Source organism: Heliangelus exortis, chromosome 7, assembly GCF_036169615.1.
Source record: "Heliangelus exortis chromosome 7, bHelExo1.hap1, whole genome shotgun sequence".
Classification (NCBI taxonomy): domain Eukaryota; kingdom Metazoa; phylum Chordata; class Aves; order Apodiformes; family Trochilidae; genus Heliangelus; species Heliangelus exortis.
Window position 1 is genome coordinate 6,998,214 of NC_092428.1, and position 23,181 is coordinate 7,021,394.

The 23,181-nt window shown below is 41.1% G+C and overlaps 1 protein-coding gene across 4 annotated transcripts in view; it reads right to left on the bottom strand.

The window, feature by feature from the left end:
• ARMH3 (armadillo like helical domain containing 3) overlaps positions 1-23,181 on the bottom strand; it is a 125,850-nt gene that overhangs the window by 64,024 nt on the left and 38,645 nt on the right. For all 4 annotated transcript variants that reach the window (XM_071748486.1, XM_071748484.1, XM_071748485.1 and 1 more), the window contains exons 16-22: positions 22,753-22,811; positions 20,879-20,944; positions 19,808-19,877; positions 18,375-18,435; positions 15,478-15,566; positions 2,593-2,675; positions 2,337-2,463 (exon numbers count right to left, since the gene is read on the bottom strand). In XM_071748486.1, coding sequence (XP_071604587.1) covers positions 2,337-2,463; positions 2,593-2,675; positions 15,478-15,566; positions 18,375-18,435; positions 19,808-19,877; positions 20,879-20,944; positions 22,753-22,811 — 555 coding nt within the window. The remainder of the gene's footprint in view (positions 1-2,336; positions 2,464-2,592; positions 2,676-15,477; positions 15,567-18,374; positions 18,436-19,807; positions 19,878-20,878; positions 20,945-22,752; positions 22,812-23,181) is intronic.

Here is a 23,181-nt window from a genome sequence, read left to right on the forward strand (position 1 = left end):
GAGGAGACAGAAGTGCCTAGGTCTGCTCCTAACTGCATTCATCACCACATACTAAAGTCCATTTTCCCCAGAAACAAGGCAGTGTCCCAGGATACCTTTTATCCCACATACCACTGTCTTCCTTTGGATCCTACTTATGCAAGGTTCCATCTGAGTTGTACTGCATCCTGTAATTTACATTAATCCCAGCAGAAATGGATTCTTTACATCCCTTTTTATCTGGAATCACAGGGAGGAATTATACACCAGCCTAGAGAAAAACACTCCCTGCAGGAACAAGGGTGTTGTTCTGTTGCACAGATGGTCTCTGACAGACTTGGGAACACATTTGAAAATGTTCTGCAATAGGAAGAATTTCTAGGGAATCCAGTTCTGCCAGAGTACTAAAAATATTTATTTAGGTTACACTCTGTATGTGTTTCTATGGTGGCAGTTACCTGTACGTCTCCTGGTAAGTACCAAAACAGTAACAGATCCTGTAGCAAATGTTTGGATTAATTTCCATATTGCCTGATTAGAAGGGAATTTTCTAGGAATTTGTATATACAGGGTTTTCTGGAGGTGACATTCTACAAGAAAGGTTGACCTTCACCTTAGGAGTGAAGGAACAGCATGACACTTGAATTTAGGATTATCTAGAAACATGCATCCTACAAGTGAACCTATAAGCACAGTGGCTACATACTCATGGCTACTGTTGTGTGAGATAAACTCTCACTCCTGCAGATCTGGATAAAATTCAGATTCAGGGCAAAACAACAAAACAAAAACAAAGAATTCAAATAAACAAACAAAAACACACCCCCAAAAAAGGAAATTAAATTCCACCTCCACTCCCAACACAGAAAATTTCAACCACGTTAACAAGAAAACTAAAAGATAGAGTAGCTTTCTCATATGTACTAAAAACATCCTAAGGTTGGGGGACAGAAGGGTTACTGTAGTTCCAGTGAGATGGACTGACAAACAAAGAGAAGCTGTCAGGACAGCTGGTTAAACTGTGGCTTTCATCAACTTGAGACAGAGCTACCTTATCACCAGAAAAAAAAAGATGCCAGCTCTAAGCAACATTACTTTGTCAAACAGTAGATATTGTACTTGAATATCTGAAGTAATGTATTGAAAGATAGTTTCCATTCAGGCATCTAAAACATTATTACAAAGGAGTTTGCTCTGTGTAGCAGGATGGAAAACATTCATGTGACAAATTAATTATTTCAACAGGTCAGATGTGCTTATTGCAGCCCAATTGCGTAAGTATTTGAGTGCATTATTCTTCCATTCCACTTTCCTTCAGCTTCCCTAAGGAGAAGGTTTGCAAAATTACTGGTTAGTAAAAGCACCTCATCTTACTAGATGATATTCTTGGCAGTAGGAAATGGCACAAAAATGCTGTGAGCCCTTATATAAGGAATGAAAAGTGTAGGAAGTTCGTACAAAAGAGGATTTCATTTTTGTCTGGAGTCGCAGGAAGTATTTGGTTAGTTTTTTTTAGGTCAAGATGGCTCTCTCCCACATCAGAAGTGCTGTGGCCAACTGTCTCTCACTGCCCTTTAACTCCCCTTACATGTTTATATTAACTCCTGATATTAATTGGGCAATCCTTCTGAGAAAGAAACAGAGTGAAAGGAAGAAAGGTCCTTGTACAACAAAGCAAACAAAGAACACAGCTAAGTTCTTTCCTTCACAGATTCAAACAGGCAGGCACCACACCAGTGCTGATTCAGCTACCCTTGACTGCAGGTTCCTGTGCATACACTGCCTGATGCCTCCATGCATTCCTTGCTCTCCTCTGTTACTCTTTTCACTGCTGGGTGTCACTTGGTGGCACTCCAGCATGCCTCTCTCTTTGAAAGATGCCAGCTTCTCCCTGTTTTGCCAGTAGGCAGTTTCTTCAGCCCAGTGATTCACTTGTCATTGCAAGCAGGTTTGTGAGGGCTGTTTTCTTGGTTTGTTTTATCAATAAGTGTAGTACATGTGATTGTTCTAGCACAGCAAGCTTCTTGTTATAAGTTTCTCAGATTGTTTCCAAATTCTTGTTTGCATCAAGTGTTTCTCTGTGCTGGCTGGTTCTGCAGCATGTACCAGCCTTCTGACTTGAAGATGTCATAATAGGTGCAAAACCACATGAACATGCATGAAACATACCCAGTTATGCCAACTCATTTTTATTTCCAGCTACAGTGAGTGGCTGCTAGAGGGGCAATGCATCTGTTTCTAGCTTTCTTCTGACTAAAAAATTTATCCCTGATAAATTAACAACTGACACAAACATCCCTTCACTATCACCCTCACTTCCAGTCAACAGCAGTCCTGACCAGTCAGGAAGTACTCACCCATAGAATAAAGGTTATCAAAATTCTGATGCATCCGAATGATTTCATAATACAGCTCATCATAGCTGCTGGGAGTGGGGAGAAAGGTGTCTCCATAAGTGATGAACATGTTGAACAGGTTCACAACCTATACAAGGAAGTGAAAAGAAATGACAGTAGGGATATTTACACAAAATATTTTCTGCAACAGAAACAATACAAACTATTCATTCAAGATTAGTGTTGCTTAAAATAAGAGGATTTGCTTTGTACTCACCATAAGAGCAAGGGTGAAGATGTTGTGCTTGGCTAGCAACACAGTCTCATTAGACATGAGGAACTTCAACAAGTTGATCAAAGCTGGAAGAAAACAATAAGTACTTTTTAAATAAAGTTAGAAGCAAAACCATTCTCAATGATTAATTTAAATACAGATGCATTTTCACTATTTAGTATAAACTAACCTAAATGCCAGCTGCTCACCTCTCAGAAATACATCTATTTACATGTGGGTTTGCTTTTCGTTTGGGGTTTGGCTTTTTTGTTAGGTTTTTTTTCTATTTTTGTTGTTATTGTTTGGTTTTGGTTTGGTTTGAGTTGGTTGGGGTTTTTTTCTTAAAATACTGTTCTGGACAAGTAAGCGACAGCTATTTTACTGTCCAACATTTTTTCTCTTTCCTTGACTTCCCAGTCAAGTCTTCTCAGGCTCAAGGTAATTCTCTTGTTAGCTTAGTTGGTTCACAGAAGACTTCTCTATCTGCCAAATCCTGAAGCGAGCTTTGGGGTAGGAGAATCCAACTGTCCCATTTCAGCTTCATAGATCACCAACATGATGTATGCACAGTCAGCCCCAAACTGTCACTTTTGTTGATACATGTAGTTAAAAAGTAACAAAAATGGCATAGCTTTTCTGTAGCTATGGTACAAGGAAGGATACAGTACTTTATTGTGTCAGTTATCTAGGGCTGTGCAGTAAAGACTACAGATCTGGTTCACACTTATCTTAAAACAACAAAAAAAGCTCCTGCTATAACCACCCAAAAATCAATCAGTGACAGGGGAAATGAACAAAAATCTTGTATAAAAGAGCTTTAAACAAACAGACCACAACAAACAATTGTATTTCCCACACTTGAATAAAACAATTTTTTTATCTTGTTTTTTCTAGTTCCTGAAAATTTCTAAAAAGAAAGTTATTTTCTTCTGCATTAAAGCTGCTCAGGACTGAAAGCTGATGCCTTCCTGGAACAGATTCTTAATGTACTCTCTGTTCTGAAGTCAACAGCTTTCAAGACTTAAAACCATATGTATTAGGTGGCCTGCAAAGTCAAGCTGGAACACTATACAGACTTTAAATGGTTCTTATTTACCTACTAGTTGGTGTAGCTCCATCTAACAGTAACTCCAGACAATACTGGAATTTCTTACAGATACAACTAGAGTTTGTTAATCTGCTCTTGCCCCCACCATTACACAAGTCTTACACACTACCCAGTAAACTGCAAGAAAACCAACTCTGGTTTGGGAGAACCTCATAGCAAATACAGAACAGCTTATTCACCTCATCCAAAGGTACAGGCCATGAAACAGGATGAGATAAAGCACAGGAACAAGGTAAGGACAAAATTTAGATTTCCCCCCCCCCCCCCCAACCCTCGCTCCATGTTTTCAAAGTATTCACAAAAGGTAAAACAAAAAAAACCTTCAGTAAAAAGACAGATGTTAAGAGACTGGTAAAACCTGGAATTAAACAAAATCGTCAGATCCTGAATGCTGTCCTGCAGCCAGTACCTTCCAATACTATAGAAGCTCACCAGGAGTATCATATGTTTATATATGCCACCCAAAAGGGAAGTCTACAGCCCTAGTGTGGGCATTTCCTCATGGCAGACAAAGCTACTTCAGTGTCATCTACCAGCTGGTGGCTTGATGCTGTACTGCAAACCACAATGAACAAAGTTCTCTGCAAACTCCAGACACACAAATGATTTATGTTTCAGAGCTGCATCAGCAGTAGCATCTCTCCCTTCCATGACAAAAGCCCACCTCATGAAGCAGCTATATTAATACCATCTCAATTCAGCCACAGAATTCCCCATACCATCATCACCTCATCATCAGACTGAAACTCCTCAGATCAAAAGCAGAGCCTGGATGTGACAATAATCCATCTCTAGAAATACTCATATCAGGTATTTTTCTGTAAAAGAGACATTTCAAAACAAGTAACAGGTACAGATGGGCTCTCCACTGGAGCAGAGATCCAGCTAAAAACAGGTTGCCAAGGTAACTGAGCTTCCACAGCAAAAAAGTAGCATCTCCTGCAGTCAGTGCCTTGGACTGAGGTCAGCTGCCCTGCATCTCTGTCACAGCAGCTTATTGGCCATCTCCCTATTTAATCATTAGAACCATGGTTTTATCTCTTCCCCAGCCACACAAGTCCACATATAGCCACATCTCATGACCAGGCACTGCTGTTCAACCACTAGCAGCTGGGGCTTCTGAAAGCAGAGTAGCAGAACTCTATATTTCCTATAATAAGTGGTGAGAAGCCTCTTGTTCATGCCATTGCCTCTCACACTTCTACCAGAGCGCTGCTGAAAGGCCCTTGCCAGCAGGTGATCTCACAGCATGACAAGAAACCACTGAAGATACAGACATAGTGAACATGAAAGCTGCCCACGGTGAGGAGACAGTTTTTAGAACAAACTGTGTAACCATCATTTATCTAGAGAACAAACACTCACCAGCTGACAGAGACAAGTACACTACAACAGCCCAATACAGTATTTCTCAGATACCACCTTGAAGCACTTGCACTGGTGACAACACTTCAAGGAGAACTGTTGCTCTGTTCCACTCCAACAATAGCCCCTAACTTCATTCCAGATGTTGTGATGAATTTGCTCATATTTAATTTTCCTGTTACAGTTAGAAAGCTGGTGAGGGACTTTTTAAGATGTCAGGATGTCAGGTAGTGATAGGACTAGGGGGAATGATTTCAAACTTGAGGAGGGCAGATTTAGGTTAGATATTAAGAAGTTCTTCACCATGGGGGTGGTGAGACACTGGTATAGGTTGCCCAGAGAGGTGGTGGAAGTCCCATTCCCTGGAAATTTTTAAGGCCTGGCTGGCTGGGGCTCAGAGCAACCTGATCTAGTGGGAGGTGTCCCTGCCCATGGCAGGGGGCTTGGAATGAGATGATCTTAAAGGTCCCTTCCAACCCTGAAAATTCTATGATTCTAAATTAGCACTGCTTGAAATCAATCTTTATACCTGATTTCCTTGGCTCCACAGCCCACTGATAGTTGATCTGTTCCTTCCCTGAGAGCTAGGAAGAAGAGAGATGTGCTTTACTTGAAGAAGAAACTTAGTGTTGGGCTCAGAGCTGGTCAGAAGAGCTAATCCACCAGGTTTAGTTACTGTCTGCCCTTCATAAGTAAATTTACCCAATTGTTTGGAAACCTAAAAATTGTTTGGAATCCTAAAAAAAGCTGCAGTGCTCCTAATTGGGATGTACAATGCACTTATGCTCAAAGAGCCACTGATCTTTTTCCATACCAGCACATTTTGAACCAGCCTCTGCTCAAGTGGCTCTAAGAAACAGGAACACTGTGGAGAAAAAGCCCTTAAATCTATGGCTACCTGTGTCTCTGTACTCTGCCTTTAAGTCAGACCCTGTGCAGAAAATGAGGACAGCTATGCCCTGGAGTTTTGAGGATTAACAACTTTTAGATATAGCTTCCTGTGCCCAGTGCCTTTCAGTGACAATTACACATACAAAATAAAACCTTCAGAGTAAAGGTCCAGCTGGCTGAGCGCCCCTCTTCCCCTGAGCAAAAATGGGGCACTGATGCTGCTACTCCTGAACAATCTGAAGCCAAAGCAGATGTGTCACTTTTTCCCTGCTGCAATCAACTGTTCCCTCATATCCCATTTGCAGGCTGCCCTCTCACACTAGCCAGGAATTTATCCATGTTTGCTCCCAAAGGAGCAGTGTTTCAAGCGCTCAGCTGTGCAGACAGACAGTACTGTGGCCCTTGCTTGGGCTCGTCCAAATTATCCCAATTTGTTTTGTAGGATTTAACAGTGATGGATAGTTTGGGTATGAAATATATTTCAACACTAACTGGAAAAAAAGTCATAATTTTTCCAATAGCCTCTAGAGCCTTTTTTTTCTAAAGATACCTGTCTTTATCACCCCTTACCAGGACACAATACACCCACTGTGGCAAGTCTTGAAACATTCATAATTTCATAGTGCAATAGTGTCACTAGAACTTCTTTAGCAACAAAAGCAGGAAGCTGTAACTAGCAGCGACTTAGCATTTTCATTCAGGATCCTCATTTTGTGACCTGACCTGAGCACACTAGCTATGCTTCTTAAATCAACAAGAAAAGAACTCAGCCTTGAACTTTTAAAGCCTCAAAACCAAGCAGAAAAATATATTGAGTGGACACTTAAATTGGACATGAAGCCATATGGTTGGCCATATGTGAAAGTGGTGTAAAGCACACAAGGTTGGTTTTAGGCAATTTTCTCCCCTAAGGATTATTATAGTCAAAGGATGAAAAGTGACATCACCAGCTTTTACAGATACCCTCCCTGCTTTTTAAACCGAAATTACTGAAATGAAAGAGGTTCTTGGCTCCTCTGCTGCACAGCTGCTTTTGGGGATGACATTTCCCCTTATCAGCTCTTGTGGCCAGTCTGTCTGCTGAAGAGCAACTTAGTTACTTGCTGCCCTCCCTCAAACCAATCCTCTGTAAGACCCTGGGCAGGCAGCATCTCCTCTCCTACCAGCAAGGTAATTCCTGTAACTGCACTCAACTCCATCCTTCCCCTACCAGACTTACTTTCTTTCCTTATAAGCCCTGTTTCAAACATAAGTATATTCAGCCCCAGCACATCTGGGATTCACATAAAGTTTTTGTTCTATTTAGTGTCTCAGTGTTCACTCTTTGGATCACGTGTAATGCATCAGAAGCATGCAGGTAGGTTACATAGGGAAGCAAGGAAAAAAAAGAAGTATCGTCCCTTGGGCAAGTCAGAATGTAGCACAGACTCTGCCAAGAGCATCAGAAGGCTCTGGTATGTTACTGCACAACAGAGCAGAAGAGAACAGCCCTAAGACACACATCAATGAGAGCTTGGATGGGTTGAACACAGTATGGAAGCTTCTGTCACTGAATCTGCTGTGCCTACAGGTCAAAAATCTTCTAATGGTGCATATAATGGCCCTCAACAAAGGAGCAGAAGAGAAAGAGAGATGTAAGGACTCCTCAGTTGCAGTGTAACATCAATTAATAGGATCTTGTACTCTACTGAAGTCCTCCAGTTTTCTGCCCTCCAGCTCTCAGGGCACACTGGGAAGAGCAGTGATTTTCCTGTTCTCTCTGGAAGTTACCATGGTACCACCAACAGTATATTCAGTGTCCTGCTTTCATGTTTCAACACACAACCCCCTTAGGATGATCCCTACCCACATATCTTCACAGGGCAGGTGATAATGACATCTAGGGAACACTTTTTTGCTGCAGAGAAATCCTCCGCCTTTGCGAGCTCCAGCAGCACAGTAACCACCCTGGATCTCTTAGAGCCAGCCTGTTCACATGTATATACTCTCAAGACAAGGTTCATACCACTTACATTAGTACATGGTGAGCCAGATCCAGTAAGTCTTAGTGCACTAAACTGGAACTGAGAAGAAACTGGATTTGATTTCCTCAGAAAGCAGCACTTTGGTCTTTCTGTGTTTGAATTCCTCCAACATTAAAAAGAAAACAGCACCATTCTGTCTACAACAGCACTCGAGGCATAAACGAAGGCAGCCCTGACTTTACACCTGGTCAGACCAAAGGCCCACCTATGCTCACTGTTACATCTCCAAATGGACAACATCAAGTGCCCGTTGAAGAGTAATAGTGCAAAACACTTTCTTGTAACATTCTTCCATATTCCACAACTCAGCATGATCCCCTTACATGAGAGAAAGTACAGCACAGAACCTGGACATTAAAGACTCTCATAACATGGCAATACCATAACCACAGGATAACCACATATGCCACTGTGCTGTTATAAGTAGGAGAGACCATGAAACAGAGTAATCACCTGTAATACCTGAAGAGAAATTCAGAAGTAGGGACGTAGAAGGCTCAAACACAACACACTGAGATGAACTAGTGTTAAAAGCTTGTAGATCAGGCCACATTCAGCAGAACAGTGATTAAAACAAACTCAGCAGGAAATTAATATTTACAGATAGGGTTTGACAGAAGGGAATCAACAGAGGTAGTTTCCAGATAGAGCAGTAGGAATAGGAAGCATGTCCGAGAAATATCTACATTGCTATTACAAACTAATGCACCAGAATGCCCTCAGGCATAAACTATCCCAGCATCCTTGGACAAGTGAACCAATTACTCAGCGACAGCACTTGCAGCCTCCCATCAATCAGCCAAAGCACTGGAAAACAAGGCTGTTGCACCACTGCTGCAATGGTCCCTCTCAGGGGAGCAGGTGAAGCAATGAAAGCTCTGTCAACATCGCTGTTCAACATGCTTCAGCTCCTTCCCTCTGCTCTGATAAGGAGACAGCACCCTCCTCACAGTTGTAACAGCTCACCCAGCTAGATGGCTGCCACCTCTGCCTCCCTGCTTGCCACCACAGGCACACAAACACCTTGTTCCCAACACCTAAGCTTGGTGGCACACAGCAGCTGGCTACTGGCAGGCTCCCTGCCACCAGCATCTCAGCACTCTATAGCTGTTCCCTCTTGTCCCCATGACTCTCAGCATGAAAGCAGACTGTATTCTTAATGAGAAACAACAGTTTCCAGAGGGCTGGAGCACATGCTGGTATAACCCATCGCTCCCAGGATCCATTGAGTAGGCCACCTCACTTCCAACCTTTTACTTTCTTTATGTAGTCCCCATCTCTGGCACTCACTGTTCCCACCTAAACACAGGCAGTGATGTGAAAATTGCAGTCTTAATGGAAATGCTGATTGATGATGCCAGAACAATGCTGCTTGATAGCAATCCAGAAAGCAGGAAGAGAAAAACCAAATTTTCCAACTTCACACCCACAAGCTTCATTCCTCTTTAGGGTAAAGGAAGTATAGAGCCCATTTTTATTCTGTCTGACAGTGCAGGTTCATGCTGCTAATTAAACAGCAGTCCGGGGAGTTAAAGTTGCACATTTCTGCATGGGGTTTTAAATCAGAAAAGGAGGGGCATCTGGAGACAGAGCAAAACCACTGTGAGAGAACATGGAAAGATAGCAAAGTAAGAGACCCAGAAGTGGTGCTTCTTGAAAACAAACACTGTATTCTGAATGCTGTCACCCCTCTGTGCAGGCATAGAAATGGCTGTGACAGCACTGACTATGAGACTTCTGTCATCAAAGAGACTCTGTCCCATGAGAAATTATCACACTATCTCCTCTAGGTCACTGTGATCCACAAACTGTTACAGATCCACAATCAAGTTATCCAGTATTAGCTTGCTTTATTTAAGAAGTAATCTGCAGGACAGAGTAACACATCTAGACCTGATAGGCTGAGGTAGGATGAGCAGAAGCTTAGACTTTTGTCCTCTTAAATGACGAAATTCACCCTGTGTTCATCTGAGCAAGGCTCTGTTGGTGAATAATTTCCATCCTGATCTTACTAGGTAAGATACAGGTAATAATAGACACAAATTCCATTGCCAACCAAAGCCAAACTCCACCATTAAAACACATTAAAATAAAACTAGAATTAAGTCACAGAACACTAAGAAGGGTTTAAGTAAAAGCAGATGCTTGCTAAATGAAACAATAGATCATTCCTTAGTTTCTCGCACTGAAATATGGTTCCAGGGAAGCATTTAAGTAAAATAATAGGAAAAGGATATTTAGTCCCAACCCTGGGAATTCAAAATGCTGAATACCTCCCTTTCCAGACCATGCAATGATTTCTAATCTAACATTTCTGTCTGGTAACACCTCCCAGCCTCTCTGACCCCAGATCACAACCTATCTAGTCCCTCCTATACTGATCTCCTATTGCTCCTAACATGCTACTACCCCCAATTTCTCTTTGGTTCTCCATCCTTCCAAGTTAAGACCCCTTCTGGTTCCAAAGATATACCCACCCCATCAACTCAGATCTCCTATACCTGTTCCAGCTACTCAGTGTGCCACCTTCAACCAGTTTGGATACTGGTTCTTGACTATTCCTCCCTCAGTTCCCAGTGCTCCCTCTGAACTACCACTGAAGGAGGGAGAGGGCAGAGGGAGCCCATCCTTCCCACTTCCAGCCTCATTCCTCAGCGAGGCTGTAGGCTCTTTAAAAAGCCAGCATCACTTTGTACTCAACTCATGAGATCCCAAATCTACAGCATGGCGTATGGCACATGGCTGGAAGCTCTCAGTCACATGAAGATTCCAATGTCTGTCTTCAAAAAGCCAGCCTCCCACTGTCAAAAGGCACAGTGAAATGTGATGGTAAGCACCAGGTAGAATCTGCATGAAGGAGAGTATGTTGATGTACAAAGGAGTTAAAGCATTTCATCTATAGTTCTCTTCACCATTTACAAGCAGTGCAATGTAGTCAAAGAATTTCTGCTGCACAGTATTTGAAAGGTCAAGTCTCACATAATAACTTCTTTTTCTTCCCAAAACAGTAAGTTTTTAACAGGCAAACAGATCTTCTGTCTCACCCTAGATCTCATTTTCTGAAAACATTTTACACTTAACACACAAGACCTTGTTCCTGATACCCCACCCCTACACAAGATTTTTAGTAGTTACCTTTGAAGATGCTGTGCAGGAGAGACCATTTTCTTAAGATTGCAGCTCTAACCCTTCACAGCTTAAAGACATTTCTTTTTTACTACAGAACTCTTCATTGCACAGAAATTACCACAGCAGCCTTATCTGTAACATCAGCTGGACCGTCAGTGCTTCCTCTGAACTCTTAAGATGACTTTCAGAAGTCACATAGAATACAGTGCTGTTGGATCTTGATCTTTGGTAGCATTTTTTAAAGCTGTGTAAGACACTTCGCCAGCTTGTAAGAAGGTCAAATTTTAGGGCTTTAATTCTTTTGCCTAAATTCTTTAAGGCATATTTTGATGTTTTTATGATCTACTCTTGCTATTGTAAGTCTATGATAGAATTGCTTTTCTGTTTCTTTCAACTTATCTTCTGCTTAAAGCAAACCATAGCAACTGCAAAGAAGTTACCTGCACCCCCTAAGCTCTGAGTGCATTGCTCAAGCATTTCTAATTTTGAGGTGGGAGGAGTTGAAGAAATTAGGTCTTTTTATATAAAAAGCCTAAATGACTCATGAAAACTCTTTCTGGCATAGCTTTTAATGCTTGACAACAACATATATAGCACCTTCCATCACTCAAGGTGATGTACTGACTAGTTAAGAGTTCAATAATTAAAGCCCAAACCTCAGCTTTATGGCCAGCAACTTCAGCCTCATTTTCACATGACAAAGAGCAAATCTTAAGAAAAACACTGAGATCAGGGAACTGTTTGTTATTGGGTAAGTCTTTTTATCAGCTCTACAAAGTACCTTACACTTGACATTTGATAAATCAGTGTTTAAAAAGTATAAGGTACCTGGCATAACAGTCCAGGAGACTTCCATTTGGCCACAATGTAAGGAAAGAAGTCAACACAATAATGCTCACATTTTCTGACCTTGACCAAATTCCCAGGCTAGTAATAAAGCACTGTCACAGAAGAAAAACCTGAAGATCACCTTCAGCACTCAATGGGAAGAGCCATATGCTAAACAGAGGTCACTGAGCTGAAGCTGAAAAGGTCTACTAAAGAGGAACCACAACCAACAGGCACCTCTGGATCTGAATGCTTGGCCCACTGCGGTTGGTAATCATTTTCATAGGCTAATTAAATGACAACTGCTTTTCACTCTCCAGCATTCTTATTAGGATATCCCCAAATCTCTCTCTAATGCTTATTTTCACACTACTTTTAGACAGAGACAGCTTATATGTACTACTTTTGCCACCTGCAGATCTTCCTTTCTGTCAGTCCTGCTTTCAGTTCAGTTCTCAAACCCCTGCATCATCTTCTGTCAAACATTCTTGGCCATCTGGTCAGCAGAGCTAAAGATTTATCCTGTACTGAATGCTAGGGTCCTGGCCCTTTGGCTTAAGATGAAAGAATAACTAATTAGGAAGGTAAGGCTGGCATACAACCAAAGACTCATTAAAAATATTGTTCTTCCTCAAGGTCACATGTTACAACAAGAAGTCCAACAGAAGAAAGATTATAGGTAAGCAAAGTGTCACATAGTGGCGTATCAAAAAAACTATAAAGTATTACAGACTGCAGGAACAGCTTGATACATCTCCTGAGAGATGCCAAACACCTGGCTCCACTGCTTTTCTTTGAAACCACTACAGCTTAAAATCAAAAAAGGAAATGCAGAAACTTTCTCAAAGTACAGCTGGCCTTCAATACTGTAGACAAAGCACCCACAGAGGAAGAGCATATATCCATCAGATGACACACAAGTGGCTTTCCTTAATTAGAGACCAGCTAACATTAGAATCAGCAAGTGAACAGAAGGCTCCATACACTGCTACTGCTTCCACCTACAACCTTTCTCAGTTCCTCCACACCCTATACCAACTGCCTACCCCACAGTATTCCCTTTGTCTTCTTCTCCCACTCAGTTTTCTGCCTGAAACAGCTCTCCTCCTTTTGCATGCCACACAGAATTCTCTCCTTTTCTTTTGATAGCTCTGGATAGTTTCCTCCAGATTCTCTGTTCCACTCAGCACTGTTGGGGGCTTTCCATTGCTATTATCCACTCTGCACAACAGGGGCATTGCTTCAGTCATCACACACCTTGTTACTTAAGAATAAAAGTGTGGGCTTGAAGACCTTCTGTAAAACACTCCCGATGGGGCAACCTAAGATCTCAGACCTTACAGTGAATAGCTGTTCCCTTTTAGCTGTCCATTAAGCAGTGATAACTAATTCTTCAATCCAAAAGAGAATATGCTCACACAAAGGACAGAAATTAATTCCAAAGTCCCTGTGCTCTTGATTGAAATTGTTTGTCAGATACATCAAGACCAGAAAAATAGCCATTCTTTCTCATCAAAGGCAGCAACTTCTGCATAATCGAAGAGCAGCCTTGACAGGGATAAGAGTTAATTATTAAATATAGCTCAAGATAGTGTTGGCAATTAGCACTTAGTCTGACACATACAGCACTCTAGAAGGTATACACTGGGGCTGCCACCACTTCTACAGGTGCATGTACCATTCAACCCAGGCCCTTCCAGCCTGTATGAATCACCTGGCAGCTACTAAACAATCTCTCTGCTCACCTCAACATCCTATAAGAAAAAAATTTGACATATTCTTACTGTAATTTACTCCTGCATGAGAAGATCTCTCTAAATATGCAGAAATCTACAGTAAGCATGGAGCTCTTCAGCTACATCAGATGTGCAGGCAGTCCAGGTTCTTCACAGACACCTGACCAATCTGAGTGCTTTTTACTTTACTGCTTTGCTTCCAGAACATGTGCAGTATTTAATACCTTTGAGGCACTTTATGTTTCCAAAGCACTATACAAACACCAGCTAATTAGAGACAGCTAACAAGAATATCCCAAGAGACTGAATCTCAGTGCATAGCAAGCATTTTTATTCCCCCCCCCCCCTCCCTAAAATAGGGACTGTTAGTAATTGAAAGATGCCTAAGAGTGTCTTCTCCTAACTGTGGAACAGTAACTTCAAGCAAAAGACATTATATTTGAGACTTCCACACTGCTAGTGTGTGGAAAAGACCCAGCTCAGCCTGGACAAATAGGAATTTGTTCATTGGATCTGATCATTGAATCTGGTTCATTGATAACTGCTGGGAAGATATCACACAGGTTGTGGGTTGCTATTTCTATTCACAATAGACATTGTGACACACTGACACTGTAACACATTGTACACACTCCTTTCCTGAACCAGCATTACACTGTAGCCATTCCTGTAAGTTCTGAAGAAAACAACTGGGAAAAAAAAATTGCTAATCCTTTAATTAGAGGCACCCACTTCACCTTCCACAGGAATAATTTAGGAAGTCTGAATGGGCCACATGTCACAAGGCAAAAATTTAATAACTGAAAGTGACTCAGATTGTTGGTTTATTTTCCATACCTATTCTCAGCTGTGCCTGGCTGCTGAAGGGCAGTACTCAGTAATTGAGTACAGCTTCACAAGCCACTCATCACTGCCTTTTTCAAAAGTCATTCTCTCTCAAATTCCTCATGGGAGTTGCATTGTACCAGCCAACTCGTTGATCCTAGGTCTCAAACACAGCACCAGAAATACACAGTTAGGGCCACATTCCCCTGAATTTTCATAAAATGGTTAATCCACAACAGCTAGGGGATAAACTGTACCTTCCTAGCTGAGCTACTTCAGTGTTTGCAAGATCAGAACAGAAGCACACACCATATCCACAAAAGAAGCCTGTTAGGTCCCATCATCCATTCTGCTACTTCCTTCCTCAGGCCTCCTACATAATGATTGTGTCATAGAAGTCCTACAAAGCCATGTCCACTAGATTATGAGTCAAACCACATACTACTTATGAATGTCAGGATACCAGCAGCATGAACCAGACTATCTACCATCAGTGCAGAGGTCAGATTCTCTTCCCTCAGTGACATTTCTAGGCTGGTCTCTTCAGGAGGAGCTGCCACACACTATTGTATGTGTATCCATCTCTTAAAGTAAAAAGGAAAAGTAAGGTCCACCTGCCTTTGTGAGTAGAAAAGAGGCAGGCTTTTGAGTAAACACCTGAGAGAGAAACACTACTGCATGAAACTCGATTTTCCAGTCAGGTGAAGGAAGGACTAAGGTAATGAAACAGAGTCACAAAGACATTTGGATGCTATGGTGATCACAGCCAGACAAGAAAGCAAATTAGCTACCATTATGATAATGATCCAGCTTTCCAAAAGAGATAATTTGCATGTAGGAACCCAGAAACAAAATAAAAATGCTTTAACAGAATTGCCGCTTGCTGTTTAAACTTGTAACAATGGAACAAGCAGCCATGGCCACCCAAGAGCCATCCACTCTGGGCTTTTTGTGTTTGACTATCCCTGCACATGCGAAGTACCTGACCAGAGCTCCCTCCAGGTGTAATGAAGCCTCACTCTGCATTTCTTCTGGTAGCACAGCAGCTTGTGCACAATCTGAATGCACCGTCTGGAAAAGAGACAGCAAAGGATTAATCACATTGCATTTCCCAGCAATTCTACATTGAACCTGGAAATGTCTCTAAAATCAGCAGCACAGAGACAGCCAAATTCAAAGACTGTCAGAAGAGGATGGGGCTTGTGGTTTGGGGCTCCTAAACAGAAACAACAGCTACAAGAACAAACCAGATGAGAGGAGAGAAAGGGGCCTGTATGTCAGTTTTACCTCGACATGATTGGATCGACCACAGATGCAAGTTTGTTGTTTATATATAACACTTTTCACACCTTGCTGTCCTTACCTGAGGGCCTCATAACTGCAAATGCAGTTACTTAACTTACAGGCTCCATGTGTATGGGATACTGTGCTCAGATTTTATAAAATCAGGACATAAAAGAGCTTTTCAGTTTGTTTGGCCCAAATGATGAGACAAAAGGAAATGAGAGAGTCAAACAAACTGCAGTATTTTTTAGTTTGAAGCAAGCAGTTTAATTATATTTTAAAAAATACAGATTTCTGTCAGATTTTCCAACCTCCTTAAATAAATTAATTATGAACTTTGGAATGATTAAGTCGTTTACCTACAAGCTCTGAAATTCCCCAAGCTACAGCTACTATACTTGTAAGACTCCAAAACCTGTAGCATCTATTGTTCATTCAAATTCTCACTTTCATAAATAACATCAGAACTAAATATAATGATCGCTAGAGAACTTACTTGTAAAGACAGAAAATATCTATGAATTTGTTAATTTATTTTTATTTATTGATATTTAGGAAAAAAAAAAAAAACCAGCAGACTTCAAAACACACACAAAAATTACTTTTTCCCCAAATACTTATTTCTGAAAAACACATTATCTTGCCAGTAGCAACATCTCTCTGAAAAGACACCACTGAAAGAGACTATACACCAGACAAACACAGAGAAATCAATTTTTTAAATTTGCATTCAAGTTATTAAAAATAGGGTGAAGACTTCAAAATAAGGGTTTAAAAAGTCTTAAGAAATAATATGCAGAAAGCATACATTATTCTTTTCAGAACCTTAGATGACCCCAAAAATACCACAGTGGGGTAAGGACTGAAACTAATTTTAGACAAAATAGGTAAAAACATTTATAATAGCTGATTGTCACATTCAGTGCTCTATTTTAAATTACATTGTCATAAATTCAGCCAAGAAAAGGCAGAAAAGACAGACACAGACAGCTATCTTCAGTTCAGGAACAGCAATCACTCTGGGGAGGGATGTGCTATTTGGTATGTTACTGGTACCAGACAATGTCCAGTTCCTTTCCACCAAAGTATTTGCAAGACTAAAATTGGCTTCTACAGAAAAAAAAAATTAAAGTACTGACCAAAGAGAATCTAGCAAGAGGTAAAACATTTCTTTATCATTACAATAGGTGTTAACGCAAAATACTCTGTGGACATAGCACTGAAACCTGGTGACTGTGTATGGTACATCCAGCCCTCTGGGTGAAATCAAGGCATGGAAGAAAAGGCAGCAGGAGGGGCATAAGAGGTACCCCTGCCTAGGGATACAAAGCACCATCTACCAGCCTATAGACTCCAAAACCACAATGCTTTAGTTATAGAACTACTTCAGTTATTAAGTTACCTATCTTGGTGGAGTGTCTGTTTTTTTAGCTTTGTGCTGAGGATTCATAATACACATAATGGGGAAAAAAGCTCCACGCCTTTGGTCAAAGCAACCTGAATTTCTCATTCAAATACTAATATACCCTCCCTTGAGCAGCTTTATATTGTCACCATTTAATTGCATTGCAGAGAAATAGAACACTATTTGCTCATTCAGAACACCCACTTTGTCTGCATTAGCTGTATCTGCTATGAGATGGTTTCAGACAGGAGTGTAGTGAAAGGACTGCACAAATATGCCAGAATGAATGGACAGAGATGTCCACTCATCGTTGCTACTGCTCATTATTTTTACTCTCATGGGGTTTCTATATGCGATTTTACTTTTGAACCCAAGCATTTCACACCTTCCCTACACTATACCCATCTACTAATAATTCTCTAATTGTCATTCAAAAAATATTTCTGAAAAACTCATAATTGAACCTACAAGCCTTGCGAAGATGCTGTAGTTGCAATTATTTAGGCAAAATGTAACATGCTGAAAAGTTACCTTAAGGGAGAACAGCCTATGTATCTTTATTTCTTCTGCAGAATATAGTGCTGTTAAAGCCTTGGGGAAATTCAGTACTGCACAAACAGTCAGACCAAAGCCAATGATCTGCCTAAATCCTGTTTCTGCCCTACAGGCTAAAGCAGAACAAATCATCTAGGAGCCTTTTGGGACACATGGAGTGCTTATGTGTAACCCTGTCCTCTTGTCTTTTTCCTTACTGCTGAGTCTTACCCCTTATTACTTAGTAGGCTGCTTCAGGCTTAAACCTCTCTCTCACACTCCTTCCAGGCCTCTAGTCAGCTGTCCTTGGTTTTTGAAAACTGTCTTTTCAGTTTCATAGACCAAGATTCAACTTTTGCAAGTAGGGATTCTTGCAATTACTGTTGTTATGAAACTTGTTCCAGGCTGAAAAGCTCCTTGTATTCAATCAAGTAGATTAGCAAATCAGACTGGAAAGTGGAAATTAATCTTGCTTTTAAATTTTTTGGCACATGGCATTTCTGAAGTAGAAAAACTTACTGGAAGAGCTCAGGAAAAGCTATCCTACTCCCTACCAGCCACAAAGTGTTATTTCAGCCAGAAGACTGCTCTATCACTTGAATTCTGCCCAAATTCAAACCTAAAACAAAATCATGAGTCACCCCAGAGACACTTACACATAGAGATCCATAGGAAATTCTTTCATCATGTGTGTTACAATGAACTCCACCATCAAATCTGACAGAAAAGAATACAATAAAGTTAGTATTGAATTGTCTACCATTAACATTTAGTGAATATCAGCAAGGAAGTTAAACTACCCCACCTACCTCTACCAGACAATAGTCCTGCTTATATGAGATAAATTTCTCTTTTTCCTGTTTGTTTGTTTTTCTTTTTTCAAAAAGAATTAAAACATCTTCTCGAATTTAAAAAAATCTCTACTGGAAATGGAGGGCGTGTAACATAATTTGCTTTGACACACTGCTTCCCCATATGCTAACTCCCCACTATTAGTGAAATAAAGGATACACCACAAATTCTGATGCTTAGAATTGCTCTCATACTTCAAGCCTTGTCACTAATGGAAAAGTCCATTGAGAAGCACACTTCAGAAAATTATTCTTACCAAAATGCATAACCCAGATGTTAAGTGAGAAGACACTGTAGAGATCACCTATTTTTCCCTAAAATAAATTCTGAAGCAAGTATGTCTAGACTAATCTCAAAACAGACTAAGCTTCTGCTTAAGGTGTATTCAGGGGGAAAAAAAAAAGGAAGAATGTGTCTAAGATTTAAGGACTCCCAGAATGAGGATGAGAAGCAGAAATACAACTGAAAGAGGTTAAGTTACTATGGTTCAGATAATAAACAATAACAAAATGTGTGTGGGTGCTCTGCCCAACACAACTTTAGCATAAAGTGCTTAACCCATGCCAGTGGTAACAACTGTGAGATGTAACCTCCTAGGGTACTAACAGCCCAGACAAATTACTCAACAGTGGCTGAAAACAGTCTGGGGGAGGAGTGCATGCAAACTGATAAATCTATAAAGATTCTTCATGCAGCTGTTGTGTCCTGGCTTCAACAATCACCTGTTTGAAAATGGAGGTCTGACACTCTTTCCATATCATCAGGCTTAAGTCATTCAGGGATTCAGTTTCCATCCATTTCTGCACTGATTTATGTTTTGGCCTCCAGGGCAATGAGTGTCAGAATATAATAATCATATGCTGCGTAATAATCATATGCAGGTTTTCAACTGACCCTCAACATCCACATGCAAAACCAGTTCTAGCTGCTGATATTCCTATTGAGTTTTTGCTCAGAAAAGGCTAAATGCCCAGGGAACACCTTCCCCCAACAAACACATCTTCTCTGTAAACATATATAGGATTTCTTGCTAGAAAACAGCTAACTTGGTTTAATTTCTCTGTGGGGCAGCCAGGAATAGAGATGGATGTTCCATTGCTGGAAATATCTTCAGTACCTAACTGCCCTCCCTCTAAATCCACCCACCCTTCCTCTTAGTCCACAATCTCGTATTTCTACTGCAGAATAAAAGATGCTTCAGGAACCACAAGCACATATGTACTCTAACAATACTCACCAAGCACTGCACACACCAGCGGGCGACAGGGCAGGTTCTTGTCTGCTGCTTTTTTCCGATGTCTCATTGGCTTCAAACACACAAAGATGAAAAGAAGTTAGGAAAAGCCTGAAGTCACAGTTTGTGTGTTGCTTTATTTTTCATGCAAACTGTACCATCAGCACAGATTTCCCTTTGTCTTTTTCTCCAACCTATATTCATGCTAAAGGTGGTGGCTGGTGCAAAACTGCCTGCTTTTCAGCATACTGACCACTGTTGGGTTTTTTTGCTTCTCACAGGGGACGGGGGAAGAAAAAAAACAGTAATAGTAATTATAATTATGATAATAATAGTAATAATAGTAAGTACAAAAGTACAAAATGGCTTTGGTCTTTATTGTAACAGACCAGAAAGGCTAATAGAACAGCAAGTTTGGTGTTACGTGCAAATCACTAGCATCCTTACAGGATGCTCACAATAAAGATGGTTTTTTTTCTGGCCTGGACCACTTTCAAGTGCTGCTTTCCTGTCAGATCAGGTGGATGGAACTTGCCTGTGTCGTAAAGACAGAATGCATCCAGTTAGAGTAACCACTTAAGTTACTTCTAACTGCACAGCTTCATGAGCCAGGTAAGGGCACTTCTTCCATAAATACACAGCATAAAGGAAAAATGCAAAAAACCCCTGGAAGAAATATTTTCTGTTTTGAAGGTGAGTCACTCCACCCAGGATGAAGCATAAGCAAATGAAAGCACTTAGTGTAACTCCATCTGGCTATTAATATAATCACATTAGGGCTAATGCTTGCAGATGAAGGCAGAACATTCTCTCAGACACTGACTTCCTCAGAGATCTCATAGTACATAGCTTTCCTCCAGCTACACAAGCCTCTGAATTCACTGACAGGGCAACTAGCTCTTTGTTCTTTGAAAGAGCAAGATATTCCGAGGGCAATTTCAAAATCGTTCCCCAGTTACTGCCATTTCTCACAGTATTTCCACATTTATGAGACAGTTTTCAATATACAGGGACTCAAATCCTCCATCTTCTCACCACAAACACAAAACAGACCACCTGGTATTAAAGACTTACCATCCTGTGTAGGTTTACTCGAAAATTCATGTTGTCATCATGGAGAAAAGCATTAGCATACTGATCCTATTGAAAAGAGCAAGAAAAGGGAGGAGACATGAATAGCCAACCATGTGCCCAACACCTTTCACTTGCCTCTCAAATCACATGCATTTCTGTGTGAAGCTCCCAATATATAACTATGAAGTTAGAAAGCTGCCTGTCACCTCCTCTTGTCCCCACCAATGTGGCAAGTCATACAAAGGAAACCTCTCTTGATCCCACTTCTACTTTAACTAAAGTCTGCACTATTGCTTATTTTGTTAGCAACTTTTCATTTTCCTCCACAGTGACAAGATGTTAACTAGTGTGGTTTAATGCATCAAGTGGTTCTCTAGCACAAAGTTCCTGTGACTGTGTAGACACAAGTTTATAGTGGCATTCTGACAGACCCATCATAGCAGAAGTTGATGCAGTACTAGCAGGTAAGTTTAGCAAGTCTCCCATCCCTTAGGCAAAGCTTATTCCAAGACAAGCTCTAAATCAAAGTGATTCCTCCAGATAATGCACAGTGGTTTGGGTAATAAATATGCCCTCCATTTAATACCAGAATGAAAGCATGCCCTTGCTATGTAGAAACAGAATTTCTTATGTTGTATTATCCATGCATCAACCTGAAGAATTCAAGTGCCAAAACCATTTCATTTTAAATATTGCAATTATGATTAGCTTTCAGACTGCATCCTTGTCATAGTTTGAGTACGAGGAATTGAAGAAGGAGGGCTTTGAGACACTGAGAAGGGCAGATCACAGAAGGGTCTCTTCCCTCCCATTCCCTGCCCATACTCTATGCAGCCCCTCCTCTCTTTTGCCCGCTCCGTGCTTCACTGCTGTTCCCCTGGGCTCCTTCACCCCCAGCTCAGCACCTGCTCTGCAGAGTCCACATTCATCAGGTGCTGGGCAGAGCCACGGAGCCCTCTCCTGAGTCGGCCCTGCCCCAAGAGCCCTCAGGCACCTATCCCTGCTGGCATCGAGATTGGGTTGTATATGTATGCATTTGTATACCTTTGTATTTTTGTTCCCTATCCCATGTGTTAGTAAATCCGCTGTTCTAGTAGATCTGTTTCTGTTTTAATTTCCAACTCTTAAATTTCTCATCCTTATTCCTCTTCTATCTTCCCCTGGGAGGGTGGAGGGGGTAATAGAGAATAATTCTGTCCTCTGGTTTTAGGTCCACCCAAACTGCTAAGCCATGACAATCCTGAAGAAACATTACTTCATCCTTACACTGACTATCAGCATTGCTGATTTTTATTCTTTGTTAAGAAAGGTCCTTACCTGCAAGCTAGCAAAATGTAAATGCCACACAAACGCAGTCACCATTCAGGACATCAGTGAAGCCATTAATGCACAATTCCCATGAGACAGGACAACATTCAGCCAGAACTGCTGATACTACTTTTTCTCACCCTACTACCAGACTTGCTACTTGCCTTGCTTGTAGAACAACCATGCAGCTTTCTTTGAGAGTCGTATCCTTCTTGGGCAGAAGGGATATGGCATTGCCCAGGTTTACCATGAACAGCACAGAGCTGAAAGCCATTATCAGGCTTACCATCTGAAAGCTACACCACAAGGTCACTCAACAGATAAGAGAAAAGGCTTACATGCACTCTGTTCTCTCTTCATTCCTGAGAGTTGGTTAACCCAAACAAGATTATCCAATTTTTAAGTACTGCATCACATGCATTAGCAGAATGTTGAGTGCCTGAGGTCCTCACTACTCAGTACCACTGCAGATCTTCGGTTCCCAGTCAACAAGAGGCAGGGGATGTGCATGCAGAGAGAGCCCTGTAACACACCATCTGCTGAACACTGTGACACAAGAAACCTACCTCTGCTATGCATGTCAGGATAATCAGACACAGCTTGCCACTGTGTAGCCGGTGTTCATCTGCAAAGAAGGAAAAAAAAAAAAAGTCCTGCATGAGTCTAGAAAGAGGGAGAGAGCTGTTGCAGCAGGAGAAAAGCCCAGCCTTAGAGATTCTTTACACTCCTACTTCTTCCATAACACCTAATATTCTAACTACTCTCATTAAGTACTCACCCTTCAGCCTGACCACTACATCCCACCAATTCTTCACCAGCCTGCACCAACAGCAAAGTTTTTGATTTGACCTTCCAACAACACTATGGTAGAGGCTTCTGCCTCATTCAGTTTTACTTCCACAGCTACTGTAAATACCAGGATTAGTCCCTATCTTTCTGTCACAGCAGAAATTCACTTTTCCCTCCGTTAGACAAGATGGAAACAAAAATAACAT